The 18,402-nt window shown below is 44.3% G+C and overlaps 2 protein-coding genes and 1 long non-coding RNA gene across 5 annotated transcripts in view; 1 reads left to right on the top strand and 2 right to left on the bottom strand.

Annotated features, from left to right (window-relative positions):
• slc25a21 (solute carrier family 25 member 21) overlaps positions 1–3,825 on the top strand; it is an 86,710-nt gene extending 82,885 nt beyond the window's left edge. For 2 of the 3 annotated variants that reach the window (XM_034576050.1, XM_034576051.1), the window contains 3 exons: positions 500–681; positions 2,115–2,167; positions 2,399–3,825. In XM_034576050.1, the coding sequence (XP_034431941.1) occupies positions 500–681; positions 2,115–2,167; positions 2,399–2,460 (297 nt within the window). In that variant the 3' untranslated portion in view covers positions 2,461–3,825. The remainder of the gene's footprint in view (positions 1–499; positions 682–2,114; positions 2,168–2,398) is intronic. The other variant, XR_004612690.1, reaches the window with a different exon arrangement.
• On the bottom strand, positions 3,325–4,919 carry LOC117755887. The gene is made up of 2 exons (XR_004612691.1): positions 4,284–4,919; positions 3,325–4,116 (listed from the first exon to the last, which is right to left on the bottom strand). It is a non-coding gene; the product is annotated as an uncharacterized LOC117755887 (long non-coding RNA).
• A 2,970-nt stretch (positions 4,920–7,889) lies between these two features.
• pax9 (paired box 9) lies at positions 7,890–15,011 on the bottom strand. The gene is given in 5 exon segments (XM_034576052.1): positions 7,890–7,927; positions 7,929–8,157; positions 11,432–11,567; positions 13,611–14,225; positions 14,841–15,011. Coding segments are annotated over 5 exon segments (1,014 nt in total). The 5' UTR covers positions 14,845–15,011; the 3' UTR covers positions 7,890–7,897.
• Between the last annotated feature and the right edge of the window lie 3,391 nt (positions 15,012–18,402).

Raw genomic sequence — 18,402 nt, forward strand, 5'->3', positions numbered from 1 at the left:
TAAAAATATCCTGGCCAATTAGCTGTCAGAGCTCTCTGAGTCTGGGCTTCTTTGGTACAGTAATACCCCTGTGCCGAGTCACAGCCCAATTACCCAAATTGTCCCCATATGCCTCCCCAGTCTGCCTGCATGAACCCTGTTTATAAATCCTCTGTCTTGGCTCCCCGGAGAACATGTGCTTCTGCTCAGCCAATCAGAGCCCTGCGCCACACTCAGGAAACACTAATCTGCCCCCCGCTACCATAAAATGATCAGGGCTTTCATGCCAGCTTTGCAATCATATGCACAAGCCCATGCTCTCCTCACTTTCGCTCACATACATATGCATATAATGTATCAGCATTAATTTTGTCAGCTCCACGAGGCTGCTTTACTTTCTCTCCATTTATGTTTTGTGCCACCAAGTGCAACACCTGGCGCCCACTCTGGGAACGTTTACAGTAACTTGAATGCACATATACCACTTTGTTTTAATCCTGTATCACCTCCTCTTCTCCAGGACCCGACCCTTGAGTTCATGAGGAAGTTCGCCATCGGCCTCGTGTCTGGGACCATCTCCTCCTGTGTGAACATCCCCTTCGACGTAGCCAAGAGCCGCATCCAAGGCCCGCAGCCTGTGCCAGGGGAGATCAAGTATCGCACCTGCTTCCAGACCATGGCCCTTGTGTCCCGGGAGGAGGGGTACGAACAATCAGGGGGGGGGCTGATAAGTGGACAATCCTCAAGATGAAATTTAAAATGCTGTCACTGCTGCATCCAAGAATTAATGAGCCACTTTGTCTGTTTTGTTAGCAATTGATAGTTGGTTATCTTTCAAGCTGGCTGTCAGAGAAGACAAATGCACCAGCGGGTTAACAGGGCTTCATCGTAGGGTTTGAGTTTCCTACAGAGGAACTGAATGAATAACTCGATGCACAGCTGTGATCCGATGAATGGAAAAGCAAAAAGTGACGTTAGATTCCGGGCTTTGTTCCCCACGTGTGATCATACATTTCTGCAGTCTGTCAGTTGTACAGTAAATGTTAACATATTTTCAAGCCTCGGAGAATGACAGCTCTAAATGGAAGCTTCAAGGAAAGATCTATGTTATGTTAGCAATTGCCCTAGGCTTTTCCACTTTCCCCCCATGCAGCACCACGAGACAAGGGCCAGCGAGATGTTTGTAGTTAGTGGACGCAGGAGCCTTGGGGGCTGCTGCAGCAACAGCACTGAAACGCTGTCGTCGCAGGGGTGCGTGGAGGGTGCCCCCGCCGCCACATCCAGTCCCCTGCTCTAACACAACACAGTCCCTGCTAATTAGTGGTCCCTATGGGAGACGTCGTTAAGCAGACCCTAACGAGCCGCGCGGCGCTCCACAGGTCAATCTAATCAGACAGAGGGCCAGGGAGGAAGTGGGTCGAGCCTTATTAACGCCATCAGTGGCGGGGGCAGGGAGCAGGACAGGGAGCACGAGGCGGAGGCAGGCAGCCACTGATCACCTTGAATGCATTAAGGGGCAGGTACTCGCCAGTGCTGGCCCTTAGACTTAAGCTACGTACCTGACTGGGTGACAGAGAGGCCGGCCAGCAGACAGACGAGCAGCCAGGCAAGAAGTCCCCTCCACACTCTTACACAGCGTAAACACACATTCACATGCAAGGACACGAGCACACTTTATATGAAAGGAATGTGTGGAAGATGCAGTCATTCTTTTTTTCACTTCTGTAGCAATACGACAGAGTAGAAGTACAAGTCATGCATTTGGAATTTGAAGGTAAAAGGAGAAGAGTAAAAGCCTAATAAACAACCGACAGTTCTAAAAATAAAAGTGCTCATTATTCAGAATATTGTACATTAATGTGTTGGAATATAACGATTGATGCTTTAATGTATTGATTTAATGTTTCAGTTGGTGAAGGTGGGATTATTAATCCTACGACATAGCTGCCTCCAGGCAAAAATACTCAAAGTCAATAACAAGTACCCCAGAGCTCTATATAAGTACAGTACTGGAGCAGATGTACTTTGTAATGTTCCACTGCTCCATAATACATGGATCAGCATATCCTATATTCATCCTGGAATCTTTACATGTTCATGATCTGGAATATAACTGTTCTATTTTTGTTTTATAGATACTTGGCTCTGTACAAGGGGCTGGTGCCCAAGATAATGAGGCTTGGACCAGGTAACGAAACAGCTCATTATATTGAAGATAAAAAAAAAGTTTGAACTTGACCTTATTAGTTGTTTTGAGATTGGAAACAAAGCTAAATTATTCTTCCTCCTACTTCCCTCTCAGATGTATTTCCTATTTTCATTTCTCAGTAACAAAGTAGTCGGTTGTTTAACTGGAAACATTGTGTGGTTTATTCACCTCGACATGTGTTTTTAGTCACTGTCTTGTGTTGTTTCACAGGTGGAGCAGTGATGCTGCTGGTCTATGAATACGTGTCCGGTTGGCTTCACAAGAACTGGTAACAAAAACAAAAAGGGAAGAACAAACCACCGGAGTGCCTTTATGGGTTGTGCCTCAATCCCAATACGGTTACCTGACTCCAGTAACATGAGACCAAATGAGTTCATCTTTGTTCAACGATACACTGTTATTAAAAAGACCAAAATCTACATTCCAGTTAGTGCTAGAAAGCAGCTTTCGAAGGAGAACCCCACATCTCTATCCAAGTCGTTTTTATCAGACATTAATTCAAAACAGCTGCAATATTTCAAAACTGCCTGAAAAACACATTTCAATGTAAAACCAGTTCCAGTGTTTTTCAACACTGAGTCAATCGGGGGTTTAAGGCCCTGAAAACCATTTTTTTCACTTCGCTTCTAAAGATGTTCAACAATGAGCACAATATTTTTGATATATTTAGTTTTTCCTCTATTTCCTCTCACTGGTTTTGAGTGTATGTCACATGCCTCTCTGAGCCAATCACAGTGAAGCAATATTTGATTCAAAATCTGATGACAGTTGAGGAGTTGTATGCTGATGTTGCCAGTTCTCTTCCTCGAATCAGCTCAAACCACATCCTCATCGTCCTGATGAAGCAGCCTGTGTCTTTGTGAGTTTAAAAGCATAATAATAAATGTTCATTGTTGCTTATTTAGTCACGAATACGACAAGAAATGCTCGATATTTCAAATCAGGCTTTCCAGGGTTTAGCTGTTAAAAACATTCCGCCAGCACCCAACAGTCCCATTAAATTCTATCAAGCTGCACCAGATTGCAAAACACTCATAGATATTAGTCCACGAAGTTTGTCTGATTTATTTCATGAGAATTCACTGATTATTTTTAGGGAAATCTGTGAAAATAGAAAAATAAAAGTTTATTTTTTAATCTAGCGTCCAAAAAAACAACTGGTCCCACTATAGAGGACTTGATTATATATCATCATTATATAGCTGCACAAGTTATTTGACCAAACTGGAACTTCCGCTGAGCCTCGTATACCCGAGTCATCTGCTCATGAAGGAGCAACAGTTCAGCAACAGTTCATTATGCACACATACATATACACGTTCTGTATATACACTTCGTCATGTACATCAAACATACAAGATCGAACACGTGTACTGTGATCACAGCCATTGTACTGAGCCTCACTGCGTATTTCAAACAAACCAAATATCCACAGTAGTGCCGTTAATAAGGATTTATGGGTATAGAAAACTGTATGTGTGTATGTTCAGGCCTGTTGCTGAGCTACTTTTATTGCATGACTGATATTTTAATGTATCATCTATAAATTGGACAAATATCTTTTTCTTTTTTTTTTACTATCTCAATTTAGAATAGAATTTGTTCAGTTATTTGCATGTATTGGTAACAAATAATAATAAAAAAAAAATTGAAATCAGACTCCTCACTTTGGTTCCTCGTTGTGTGTTGGGTAATTCTCTGTCCTGTAACAGTCACCTTGTGTTGTTGCATGTTTTGTCTTCTGTGGAAGCCTTTCCATCGATATAAGTGTATCCTCTTCCTCCTCCTCCTCCTCCTCCTCCTCCTCGTCTTCCCCTCCATCAGAGCCCTTTGTTGTTTGAGGGCCTGTCAGCCCGTAGACGTCGTCTCAGCCAACCAAGTGTCAGTCTTTTCTCTGGCGGTGGTGCGGAGTCGGTGCCGGAGCATAGCTTAAGTGCAAGTTAAAACAACAAGCTTAAGAAATTCAAATGTGGCTGCAGGACCTGGGTTTGGGGGCTGGGGGGCGGAGTGGAGGTTACCGCACACATTCTCTCCCACTGCCAGTCTATCTCTTACACAAATATGCACAAACATACACACACATGCAAACACACACCTGTTGCACAGCCTCAGGGCTGGTGGCTGCTCCCGAAGAGACTCATCTTAACCTCATCTTGTAGCAGCATATCCTGAGCCACGTTGGCATTTGACAGTAGTCATTATTGTGGGAGTTCCTCTGCCAGGATGGAACGGCTCCTGGTTTTTGTTTTTTTGGCCCTTGGAGCCTGAGGTGATAGACTTAACAACTGCGGGCCCGCAGACTGATGGAATTGTAAGCGTTGAACCTGTCCTTTCTGTAATGGAGACGTGAACATGTATGTTTGTTTCACATCTGACAGCTTGTAACGTGTCTCGCGTGTTGCTGGTAGCGAAACAGCAGAGCCACCCTTCACCTGGATTCCCTGCGCACGGCGCCCGGATCATAAATCTTCAGCAGCAAAGTCCCCTTCTCCTCATTTTCCCCGACACCCTTCCCATGTATGTTCCTCATCATCTCCCCCCCCTTGACGTTTCAATCCAGTGGTTCCACTTTGACAGGACTACAAGGCTGTACCTGTCTTTCCCAGTGCACACATGGGTCGTGATTAATATTTGTATTAAAATATCCAGGTTTCCAGTAATTCAGGTTGGTGTGATTGAGCCACATGTGTACACACCAAAGACACAGAACCAGACATGTTCTGATTTTCCAACCACAGCTGGTTTTTTTTTTTTTTTTTTCTTTCTCTCCCTCTCCGAGAGGTTTTACTCACCTGTCTGCACGACGCTGCTGTTTTAAGGCATTAAGAAAACATTCTGGCTGTTGTCAGCTTCTTTTAAAAAACGTGCGCTGAGCAGAAACACACACGAAGTGCTGTGTTCAGCCGGCGTTACCTACTCTGCACTGTGTTACTCTGCAAATGGCTGTCTTGTTTCTGATTGCATGTGGGAAAGTAAAGATAACCATATGACACTGAAGTCAGACTCAACATCATTAATTATAAACACGTGTCTGCCCCTATTTTTAAAGCGCAGCCTTTTTAGACCTCGCTCCCACAAAGCTGACCAACATTAGACTACTACAACAACAAGGGTTATTAGACTTTTGAGAAACTGTTCCTCCTGTCTCGAAAAAACACACTGTTCCTATTTTTTCAATACTGGCGTCAATTAAGACGACCACATTTTAATTTAGTTGTGAGTCAGAGGAGGCTAACAAGGCTGCGCTCGGTTCATGTAGCGTAGTTGAAAGGAAAAGTTGTTGTTTGTAGGCTGAGGTAACAAAACAAAAAACCGGAGCAAGTTACGACTTCTCCATGCCACTCGGAGAGTTAACTATCATTTGCAGTGTGTGATGGATTGAGGATGGTTGAGGGGGGGCCGTGCTGGTACAGCAAATGTACAATCATCACGTCCCTGTGATGTGGTTCACGTACGGTCAAAGAAACACTACGATCCCTGAGCAACGGTCCGTGACCACTGGATGCGGGGAACATTGCTTTCCAAGTCAAATCAGCCCTCGCATGGGGAGGACTGTTGACACTGTCACACGGAGGGACTGTTTATGTTGTAACAACAGGAGGAATGGAAACCTCGGCTCTCAGCGAGCAGGTAAAGGCTGTGTTAAAGAGCAGGTGAGCAGCTTTACGTCCCCGCTGGACCACGGTGTGTTTAAACCTCCGATCACTGCAGGCAACTCCTAATCTATTACGCTAAACTTCCCTGAAAGTATTTTTGCATCATTTCACAAACGTGTCATTTGTGCGCGCTTTACTTTTTTTTTTTCTTCTCTTGTAATGAACACGTTGAGTTGAACCCTGACGACGCCTGTTTGGCTACTTTTTTTTTTCTCGTGGCTGCTGAAGGTTCGCGTCGGGGTCACATGTCTGATGACCTTGGAGACTTACAGGACAATGAGTGTCGGGCCTCTGAGTGCACACGGGCTCCACCTCGCCCCGGGAGTCTGGGAGTCCTCCGCACAGCGAACCGTCCTGTTCTGAATTACAGCGTCTCGCACACACCTTCAATCAAAACGCAAAATTTGCTCCCATTTAAAAAAAAAAAAAAAAAACTGGTTGAAATTATTAAAATTATAGCGCATGGCAGAAGACATTTGCAATTATTTAAAAAGGACATCCGGGATTTAAAAAAGTTATCACTTCCTCATGAGATGTTTAGTGAAGGCACATTCACATTTAAAACAATGAAAAGTGAGATTAGGAAACATCTCTCTTTTGTTAATACTACAGCATTTTAGATTTATTTCAAACACTTAACCCTCATCAGAATTTTTTTTATATATTATATATTTTCATTTAATTTAAGCCCCTATTTTTGCTGCAATTCTTTACCAGATCTCACAGACTTATTGAATACATTTAGTTCTTCATTCAAACTCTTCTGCTGAAGCTTTAGTTTTGTCCTCCAGTAACCGTCTGCCAAATAATTAAATGGAATTTAATTATATTAACTGAAACTATTCATTACTTCTCACTTGTCTAATAGAATATTATTGTCTAAGAGTAGGCATACAGAAAGGGCTTGAGAGGACATGTACCTGGTCCGTGTTGTTTCAGTGTCCAAAGGATTTTGACAGAATTGCAGTATGTGGAGACACTGTGTGTGTGTGTGTGCGTGTGCGTGTGTCAAGCATTTCTGATGAGCTTTCCTAGTGAGCCGTGAAACCTGGTAATAGAAAATACAGGCCTAGTATGAGCATGCCTTTTTTTTTTTCTTCATGAAAAGCAGTTTCCTGCTCGTGTAAAACAGGCCGGTCGGCTGCCATATCCTTAATCTGGCCTCACTACGCTGCTGAGGAAGAGTGAAGAGTGAAGATGAATAATATACTTGGAATGAAACATGCTCAGGATTTCTCCCCCAAAACATCAACTGGCAAAAATGTCACCAATAACAGCCAAACAATTTAATAAGATACATTCAATTTCATTGTGCAACATTTTTCAATCGTTAACTCTCTCGACTCCAACATCAGACCGAGGCCAATTTGTCTAAACATGCGTGGAGATTCCCATTCTTCATTCAACGTACCTTTTTTCTAATAAATAAACTTCTCTCTGGAACTTAGGCCACGTTTTTTTTTTTTTTTGAGAAGTGGGAAAACAATGCACCATAGGACAGTTATTTTTTTATCAAAAACATGAACAACAACAACAAAAAGCATACAAAAACAAAACAAGCAAATAATAAGCACCCTGAAAACGCTAATGCAAAGTTTCCCCCCCCCCCCCCTCTTCTTTGATTTGCTTTTTCTTGAAGTTATACATTACCCCCTTTGGCCCAAAGACATTCGCAGCAGAAGAACGCAGTAAAGAATCTGAGAGGAGTTGTGTTGATGGATGGAGGAGAAGCAGTCATACATCAGTCCTTCACTACACCTGCCCTGCAAGTTCTTTCACACACTGTAAAATGGACAGAATGTGTATTCCCTCTGTCTTTGGTCTGACTGTGTGAAGCAGGGACGAGGATCAGGAGGTGGAGGAGGAGGAGGAGGAGGAGGAGGGCGGCGCAAATATGGGTCCTGGGCCCCCGAGGCCCTCGTACAAAGGGAGGCAGTGAGATTGAAATGTAGCCACACTAGACAGACTTGATGTCTTCACTGTCCTCGCCATATCTCACACACCACCCCCTCCCCCCTTTCTCCCTCTCCCCCCCCCCATCAGTCAGCCGACTTCACAGCGCCGAGGTGGTGACCGGGTGGGATGGCGTCACGGCTGGCTGTCGTGCTCTTGAAGGCCAGAGGTGTGGCGATGTCACAGCTGTGGGGAGATAGCGCACTGCCACTGGCCGGCTGCCATGTGGCTCCGGTCACACAGGCCGACGTGGTGGCGCTGCACCCCGTGCAGGGTGACACTCGGGTGGGAGGGTGGTAGGGAGGGATGCTGGGCGCTGTGACATAGCTGTTCGCTGTGGGCGATCCACTCGGCGTCTGGGTAGAAAAGAGGGTGAGAAAGGAGAGACGATAAGAAGGTGTGGATCTGTGTTAAAGGTGTGAAAGGTCAACTGTTCACTTGTTCTCTGGCCTCCTGGTTTGAGGTAGAAATCGCAGTTAGTCATTTTCATCACTTGGTTTCCCTCAGAAAACGTCAAAACAGGAAATAATTTGCCACTCAACAGCCAGTTTCTACTGAGACTCCAGGTTTGAGTTATTTAGTGACTCCAGCCCAGGTAGACGCGCACACACACACACACACGCGCGCACAAACACTAGCAGCTGAGATGTAATGGAAAAAAGCTGAGGCGAGCTGCAAAGAAAGTGAAAGGACAAGTGACGGCTGAATGATAAACAGCACAGGCTTAAATTCTAGCTTCACAGCCACCACATAAAAAAACCACTTTTACCAATTTTGATGAAAGTATGGATGATCAATTATTCGCCCTCATGCCCCTGGAACACATTAAACATGCATAAAAAAACCATACATGCACGATTTCCCCCCGTCTGGAAGCGGGACGTTGTTTTCTACCTAAAGCTGGACGTTGATATACCACGCCAGACGATGGGAGACAGGGCGGTTTGGGGGGGGGGGGGGGTGCGCCACAAAACAGATGTCATGAGAGATTGAGAGTGAAAGGGCAGGAAGAGGGGAAATATGATAGAGAACGAGGCGAGCGTGGAGTTCGAAGCATGAATGGGCTTTGCTTCTCTGGCACAGCGACAGGACTTAACTTGGGGAATTCACCAAAGCATTTCAACAGGGAGGCCGAAATGTTCTGTTCCTGGGTGGTCTGCGACTACTGGGAATTATTTTTCGACTATTCTGATCTTTTCTGTTCCTCCGACTCGTTCTCATGGACGGACGCACAGAAAAAAGGAGACGTGAAAAATTATCCTCTAAGCTGACATTTGTGGTGATTGTGATGCACGACTGTGGAGAGGAGACTGGTTCTCTGTGTGTGTGTGCACATGTCTGTGGGTGTGTGTCGGGTGACTGTGGGTGTCTGGGGGGGGGGGGTGTTTGTGTGTCTTCACGTCTACGGCGTGTTTGATAAAACGCTCTACAGGCTTTTAGCTGCGTTTCAGGGTTTTTTTTTCAGTTCAAATCATTTCGGTTCATCACAGCGTGTAACACATTCAGCAGTACACACACACACACACACACACAAAGACACACACAGCATAAATACACACACCCACTGCATACACACAAAAGTTCTACATATACACACTAAGGAAACGATCTGCTGCTACATGAACATCACGGCCTCACAAGGGACCAGAGATGAATCAACACCTGTCTGACACAAAGTCAACAACATGGAGAAGGTTTACAGATGGTTGTGTGTTTATCGCAGTTTGTTCAGGTGTCCCTATTATTCTGTCCACCACTCATCATCTGACGGAATATCTGCAAAGATGTGTATAGAAAATCCATCTAAAAAATATGTAATCTCACAAAAAGCCAACATGTATGTGTGTATTTTATTTAAAATAACCTCACACATTTTATAATTTATATATTTTTATGATTTAGGTCTATTTGGTCACAAGATGTTAATGGTGATATTTTAATATCTTTAATATCAGACTTGAATAATAATTTTTAAAAAAGCACCTTCATCCAAATATTATCGAAACTTCATATATTCCAAATAAATAACTGAAAAACCTAAATATCATCTCAATAATGGCGAGAGCGAATCTTAAAAGACATGAAATATTGATTATATAATTGTTTCAATTTTTTAAAAGTCAGTTTTCCTGACGAACATGAACGGATCCACCTCCGAGCTGCCGCGTGGACATGATCTAAACCTACATGTAGTTTTTATAATACTCTTCCTCTTCATCTTCCTCTTCATCTTCCAGAATTAAAAACCAACCCGAGGGTCCCACGGGTGCCCCCCCCCCACCCCCTCTGCAGGGCGCCCATAGGCCTCCTGCTGTGACCGCAGTCTCTGAAGAAGAGACTGAGGCCTCGTCACTAAAGCGTTTAATGCTTCGAATGAACTCAACGTTCACAGTCACCTTGAGAGAAAATGATTCAAAAATTAAACTTGAGAAAAGTGTTTTAAACTTTGACATTTTAAAATCTGATGTACTTAAGTTTGCTTTAAAACGAGGAAGCAAATGAAAGATTTGGAAACTTTCAGTCTGACGTTTTAACGCGTGTCTCGTCTCTCACTGTGTCACAAAGGGATCAGATCCATTTAACAGGAGAAGCTGATCCTCCGTCTTCACCATTCTCTGTCATTTAAAGACTTTAATGGTTCACTTGAGCTGTTGGTTCGAGACCTTGAGGGAAGTCGCTGTGTCCGGTGTCACTTTGAAAAGGTTCCTGGTCCCAGCGTGAAAACTGAGCCCGAGACGAAGAGGCCAAATATCAATCTCTCGTTTTTTTTATCTGGCGAGAATCGCACGTCCTTTAAAAGTAAGAGGGAAAAAATCTGCGCAATAAAAAATAAAAGCCTCTGAGGGGACGTTTAGACCACAGACCCAAAAGTTATAAATTATTATTAAATATATTATTTTTATAAGAAATATAGGGAGAGTCCTCAACTTTAAATATTGTGAAATGTACGTTGTTTCAAATTAACGCAAATGTGAGAATTTGTCATTGATGCTTTTATTATTCTAGATTTCAGATTTATTTTGAACAATTTTTTTTATTATGTCCAAAGTTTGAATGCCTGCACCACACTTGTTTTAAACAAAAAATATTACTACACAGGCCACTGCGTTTTTTATTTTATTTTATAAAAATAAAAAAGTTCAGTATCTTGGCTCAAACTTTGAACCCTAAATATTTAAAATTGCTTATTAGAATAATTTAACAGGAAAATGAAAGCAGACTAAGTGTAAGTTTTCAGTTTCTTGGTGTAGTTACAGTCACAGTTAATTTCCAAGAGCCCAACGAGCTGCAGAAAGAAACCAATAGAATAAGTGTAGGCAATCCAAACCTCTTTCAGCCACTAATTATCATTTTATAATTTACACTGTGAGGATTCATAAAAAGCAGTGACCATGCAGCAGGACCGACAGGAAGTGGCTGCACCTTATGAAGCCAGAATAAAAATAAAATAATAAGGTATAAAAGAAACCAGAAGCAGCGCGTTAATACTGTGAGAGGGGGGGAACTTCAGGGCCACATAATAATCTGAATAATATTATTTAAAAAGATTGGGATTAGATGAATGGCCTCACCACCAGGAGGGTTTTTTACTTTGTTGTACAAAAGAGGAGAGGAGTTCGTTTCTCCGTGTTTACCTGCGTGTGTTTTGCGTGTAAATGCGGGTTTATCCACGCCATTGACTAGTGGAGAGGTGGCTGCTGGGAAATGAGTCCTGTTTATTGCGGCCCATTCTTCTAGTTTGGCTTAGGGAAAGGATGGACTGTCACTAACTGGGGGGGGGGGGGGCAGGGGCAGAAGAGAAGAGAAGAGGAGGGTTTTCTGTACAGATGAAGGGTGGAAGGGGAAAGTAAAAAAAAAAAAACCAAGAGTCTCTGCCTCGCACACAAACATCAGGCCCAGATTAAGCTGCATGAGACACAATAAACCCGGAGACATTCAGCACTGAGGCAGTCAGTTGTCAGTTCACCGAGTCAGAGCTCATGTGTCAGTGGGATTTCAAATGCGTCAAAGCTCCTATTTTTATAACCTTGTCCTGTTCCAGATTAGTTGGAACAAAAATGGAAAATACAGACTTTAAATAATCTGGTTTTGAGATTAGGTTTGGATTGTTTTTTTGTGTAATCGCCTGAAAGTTGGATAATATCTTTTTCATATAAAATTAAGATATTTTCACTAATTTCTAAAACAAATAATCAATTAAATTGATCACCTTTTTGTTGGATTAGGACTGAGAACTATTGTAAAGAAGGTGTAACAAGGTGCCATTTGTTTCCTTAAAGAAAATGTATTGAGACTGAATGAAGCTATTTGTTTTGGTTCGTCCTGTGCATCAGATCAAGGCCCAGTTGTAGATTGATAAAAGTAAAAACGTCACTGGTGGAAGTGGGACAACAAAACGTTTCCTCATCCGGGACGAATCATATTTTCTTTCACCGTCTTTTTTTGTGCGTAATAGATTTAATACCTCACGTGATCCTCAGCGTCTGCACTGGGAAACCAAGTCCAACAAGGCTACAAATAATGAGCATTTATTTAAAATGTTAAATATTTGTATGTAATACTGCAGTTATTGTCAAGTGTATCTCTGATGCATTGTGTTGAATTAATCCAAAACAGTTTACTCTATGTAGCCTAGATGGTGTGTGTGGCCCATGCACGACAATTAAGATGCGTAAAATCACTAATAATTTATAACATTAACCATGAAAATATTGTCTTAATTTTCTCTAAGAATTTCCATATATATAGCAATAATCTTCACTCTGGTGCAAATAATCTTTGGCGTTTTAAGTCGACTCCAAAAGCCCTTAACCCTGCATTCAAAAACCTGCCACAAACATCTGCTAATAATTTGGAAATGCATGAATTGTTTATAAAGCTACACTTTCTAAAAAACACAGTCCTCCCCTCGTCGACTCTCCTCCATATCTCCCTCACGTGTAGTCTCGTGCAGTTCGCCGAGCAGCGAGCTATTCGCAGCGGGCTTGGAGCGCAGAGGAGCCGGGGCGTGTTTGTGCGCGGCCGCCCTGCTGGACCCTGACAGCGGGGACTGACAGCACTTCCCCTCGTGCCTCTGCAAAACGAGCTCCCAGAGAAACAAATGCCTTTCACAACACCGAGCCGGCCATTAACACTGATTTATGCCGGGTCCTGTTTCACTGTTTCCAAAACAGTCGTGGTCTTTGTGGAGACGCGAGCCAAAGTTATCAGGGCCTCTACCTGCATGTGACACATACACGACAAACACAAACACGCAGGCTGCAGCCGCAATATGTATCTTAAGGCGCGCGCACAGACCCGAGTCATGGCGAACACTCCGCACACTTCATCCAACTCCATCTCCCTCCAATATTCCACATCCGCCTTTTAATCATTACTGCAAGCTGGACCATCTGTTTCTGCACTGACCTGCCTCCCCCCTCAAACCACTATCAGCAGGCCTGTGTGATATGGGAGGACGTACGAGCAGCACGTCACTTGTGGGGACAATTTACGCGTCTTTTCAGGTGGTTTTAGTTTGGGTTGGAGGGTTAGTTTGTACAGACACGACGTGGCGCAAGGCAGAAAAAAACAATGCGCAGTGATAGCACACGGAAGGGGCACGAGAAAGTGACGTGTAGCTGCAGGTCAGATCTCCACAGAGGCCTGAGAGCTCGAGCTTTTTTTTTTTGTTTGGTGCTATTAAACAATTAGAGTAGAAATGAAAACCCCCTCTCACACACGCGTGGACACTGTCGTGCGTAAAAACCCAAAGTTGGATAAAATGCAGTGCAACAATCAGAAGTAACCGCCCTCCATGCAGCCATGCTTACTTTGTTGCTCTGTAATAGACCGTATCCCCAGAATATCTGTCACAGAGTGCGACGAGGGCCATATCCTGTGCATGGCCATGTGTCCGGGGAGGGTGGGCATGCCAGGGGGAGTGGGCACTTTGGAAGTCGGGTATGAGTATAAGTGGTTGTAGGGTAACGTTGGTTGTGGCGGGGGATGAGGCCCCTGCTTGCCGGACTCGTACTGACTCTGCTGGGACAGATTCCCGATCTTGTTCCGCAGGATCCGACTGATGGAGCTGACGGAGGGGAGGTTGAACTTGTCGCAAACCCCGTCGGCGAGTAGCCTGTCCCGGATCTCCCAGGCAAAAATCCCCGGGTCCCTCTGCTTGTATGTCCGTATGTGCTTGACCACGGTGGGTGTGGTGACCCGCGGCTTGCTGCCTCCGATGGCCCCCGGGAGGATGGAGCCCGTCTCGTTGTAGCGGGCCAGGATCTTGCTGACACAGCCGTGGGAGACGCGCAGCTGCCGGCTAATGTCACAGGGTCGAATCCCGAGCTGGGCCAGCTCCACTATCCGGAGCCGTATGGCGTTGGGGAGCGGCCTGCCGTTGACGAAAACACCGCCGAGTTGGTTCACCTCGCCGAAGGCTGGCTCTGGTGTCAAAATCAAACACACACAAGAGCATGAGAATGAGAGAGTGAGTCACTGACCCAAGGCCCAGCACAGATTCAATAACCACTCATTCATTGGGTCTTTTTCCAATTAATGTAATTATATAGAGTCAAATAAATAAGGTGTGAAACGCTCATGCAATGTTTTTTTTTTTTTTGCCATTCATAAGACTAATGTCTAACCAAAAATAGATCCCAAATCCAGTTGAACCCATCATTGCGCAAAGGTGCATATGTTTGGATTTTAAGTGAATTCACCAGAAATCTCTTCACAGCTAAACAAACCTCTATCTCTGTGAGTTGAGTGCAGCTTAATGTTGGTTTGTCAACTAATCGCTGAAAGATACACACGCTGAATTTCACGCGGACGTCCTGTAGTCGATGCTAAAGCCTGTGCGTAACTGGCACATGTACCGTTTCGGTCTGCTGGTTCCTCCCCTGTGGATCAACACCTAAACTGTCCCTTCAAAGCACCTCAGACAGACAACACCTCGCCATGTTCCCCCACCTTGCCTACAGGACGTTGGACAATTCGCTGCATCCCTGAGCAGGAAAAAAGAAAAAGAAAAAAGAACCCCGATCCAACACTGAACTCACCCATAGTGTTAAAACCGCAAATGAAGAACACGGTGTCCGGATTGTGCCTCCTGCGTGGATCCTGCTCCGCGTCCAGCGTGTCCACCGTCCAGAGCCGCGTCCAAGAAAATGTTCTCGTGCGATAAGGAACAAGAGGGACAAAATTCTCGGTCTGTTTCCTGACGGCGCTGGAGACAGGCTTACATTTCAATCTGTGGAAATCGGGAGGCTGGACTTCCAACTCTTCTCTCCCCGCCGATTGGCTCCGCTCGCCGATGGACGCTCGGGATTGCTCGGAGCTGAGTCGCCATTGGTCCAGAAGTTTGACATGACAAGTTCACGGAGACACCCCCGCCGTCCTCCCCCCCCCCAACCCCACCTCCCCAAGTCCTCCTCCTCGCCCTGCTCTGTCCCATCACAGAGCAAAGCTGGGGATATACCACCATGAATGCGTTTGTTATTGAGACACGCGGTGAGTATAAAAAAGCAATATCAAGATTTTGGATTAGATCTGGATCTTTTCAACTTGGATGTGAGTCTAAATAAAGAAATGCGCAAAAAAAAAAACCTCCAGGGACCATCGCAGAGAAAACGCCAACTGGAAAATAGTAATATTTCCATAAAATCGCACAGTTATGCACATTTTAACCACACGTTTAGCTGCCATTAATTATATTAACATTCGTGTGTAAGTTACAAAGACGAATCCTTTCAAAACAATAGAAGAGCCAACCTCTGCTATGAAAGCAAAAAGGTGGAAAAGCTAACTTCGGGTGGCTTTACGCTCCACTGCCCTTCATCCCAACTTCTTTTAAATGGCACCATTAAGGAAATGGAAGGAGAGTGACTGATTGGTGTTAAATAATGTAACCGGCTGGGTGATGTTGAGAAAGTGTGCCTCCGTGCATTGGATTATTTTGACGCTCTTAAGTGTCTGTCGCCCGTGTATTTTTATTTTTTACTTTTCCATCACCAGCCAAACACGCCAAAAACAAATCCATCCAGCGCCGGGTGATGTTTGGCTGAAAATGAGGCGAAGACAACACAAACATGTTTAACTTTTAAAAAAGATTCTGCCTGGTTTAAAAATAAATGACAGAGTTAAACCGCCAGATTTAACTCGTGTCTCAATTTAAATATTAAATTTATTTTTGACCAGGGTGAAACGAACATTACTCTCTCAAGTGTTTTTAATACTTCTGTTTTATCTTTTTCCTTTTCAGACAGCAAAATAATTTGATTTGCATTAAGCCATTGCGCCGGACATCAGGCCAAACGTTTACTCCTTCTGTGCCAAATTACGCACAGCAAGCGTTTATGATATGAACGTTTCTGGAGCTCACGTATGATAAATTAATTGCCCTTTAGGTTCCAACCTTTACATAATTACACACGAGGCTCATAGCTTGCAGAGGAATATCTTAAAAAAGGGGGATTATTTCTCACTTTACTGCCCCTGCACACATGGACCGGCTGCGCAGAAACCCCCCATTTGCAGGCCAATAAGAAAGATTTGTTGCTTCCCGACACGAGAAACAAACACACACCATAACTTTGCGCCTTCACTCTCTCTCTCTCCCCTGGTTTGACACATGCTTTGGGTTTTCTCGTGTCATATTTTCTGTTCTTTTTTTCAACAAAAAAAAAAGGCCACAGCGCGTGACTGACCTGCATCTCCCAACGACCTGGAGGGATCAACGTGCATGTAAACATCAAACAGCGCAGCCACGCAGCCGTGCAGTTTGGAATATGGTTGGAAACCACGGCTGACATTAAACACCGAGGCTGCCGTGAGGGGCCAAAGTGTACACACGGTGTGTCTCGCTGTTTGTTCCAGCGCGCTCAGCTCAGCTCAGCTCTGTGGGCTTTAGAGTAAACTCACTGTTACTATGCTTTAATCGTTTCCCACATTTTCAGGCCTTAAATCTCTGCAACTGCACAGATCTCCCCGTGCGTAAAAATACAACTCTGTTTTTAAAGAGGCGTGAATTAACGCTTTCCTACAGATATGTTTGGTTGCATGACGCGTTATTTTTCCTCAGGACTCGGGGACATTAGTGGACTCGTTTTTAAAAAACCACCGTATGGCTGCTCGGGCCCCCCCCACCTGCCCACCCTGCCCCAACTCCCCGGCCACTAATGCGTTCAGGGATGATGTTTACCGTGGGGGAAACGTGCTGAACTGGTTTCCACTGAGGAGCCTCTGGTGGCTGAAACAACAGAAGGTCAGCAGCGAGGGAGCAGAGGTCCCATCCCACTGCTCCATCTCTCACTGAGCACACACTCATCCCCATTAGTAGATGTCCAGCCGGACACTGCAGCCACATGTGTGTGTGTGTGTGTGGGTGGGGGTGGGGGGGCACAATGAAAAATAATAATTGTATTCCATGTGTTTATTTGATAAATGATATCACACAACTGGAATTCATCGGCATTAAATTGAACAATAAATTGATGCAAAATAATTGAACCCATGGCGGATGCATTGTCACATCACAAAGTTATTAGATTAGATCCCCCTCGGTGATTATCTTAATAAAAGTACTATAATAATTGTAATTATATCAGGCTGTGTGTCAAAGGTATCATAGTGATAGATATTAATAATTGCAATAATATTAATATTTTTTTAATCAAATGGGCCTGTTGAGGGGAGAAGTAGATAATCCTCATGTGTTTGTCATTATCTCGTCATGTAGCTCTGGACCAGTGGATTGTTTCATGTGCTGTGAGCAAACTTTAACAAATAACCACCAGAAATATAATTTTTTTCCCCCTCCAATGTATTTATTTTCCCTCCGTCTGTCCGTGCACGCCACGCCGGTGCTAACAGGCCTCCACCACGCATGACTGGAGCCACGGCTGTCACACGCCAGCACCGCGCACCAGCCCGAGCCCGAGCCCGTCCATGTCGAATTGAACAGCTCAGACCGTCTGTGAAGGAAACGCATCACTTGTCTGACAAATTGTGTAACGATGGACTCGAGAGCTCCGACAGCAGCAGGTTGACTCACACGTGTCCTCGTCCCGCACAGCGGCGGGTGGCGGAGCACAGGCTCGTGCACACGGTCTGCGGCGGAGGGCCTCCACACTTCCCCAATATCGCTCTGCATTATTCATAGCTGCAGGTGCATGAACAAAAAAGTCAGTGAACGTTACATTGTTGTCTGTAATGTAGGTTATCCAGTCACATCCTGCAGGAAATACTTTCTTGCCACATGCATGACTGGATTCGACCGTTTCCAACACACTCTGCTCTTCTGTGCGTCTGACGCTTTTACGGATTTCGTGCAGAAGAAAATGCAAAGCTGCGGTTCCGTGACACGAAATATGTGCCTCGATGATTTAATGCATGAGAGACGTTTAGCAAAAAATCATATTTACTCACTCGTGTCCGGCAGTTTTTGCAGAGCCACAGTGTCATATTCTTCCTCTTCATAAAACTCCATTATATTTTATAAACGTGTTCAGATAATTCAAGTCAAGAAGTTACTATTGTTTGGTTGGAAGGTAATGTAACATGATATTATGGGATTAAATGTTTGTGCGATTAATCCACTGATCTGGTACAATGGAATCGTAA

This window comes from Hippoglossus hippoglossus, chromosome 22 (assembly GCF_009819705.1).
Source record: "Hippoglossus hippoglossus isolate fHipHip1 chromosome 22, fHipHip1.pri, whole genome shotgun sequence".
NCBI lineage: Eukaryota > Metazoa > Chordata > Actinopteri > Pleuronectiformes > Pleuronectidae > Hippoglossus > Hippoglossus hippoglossus.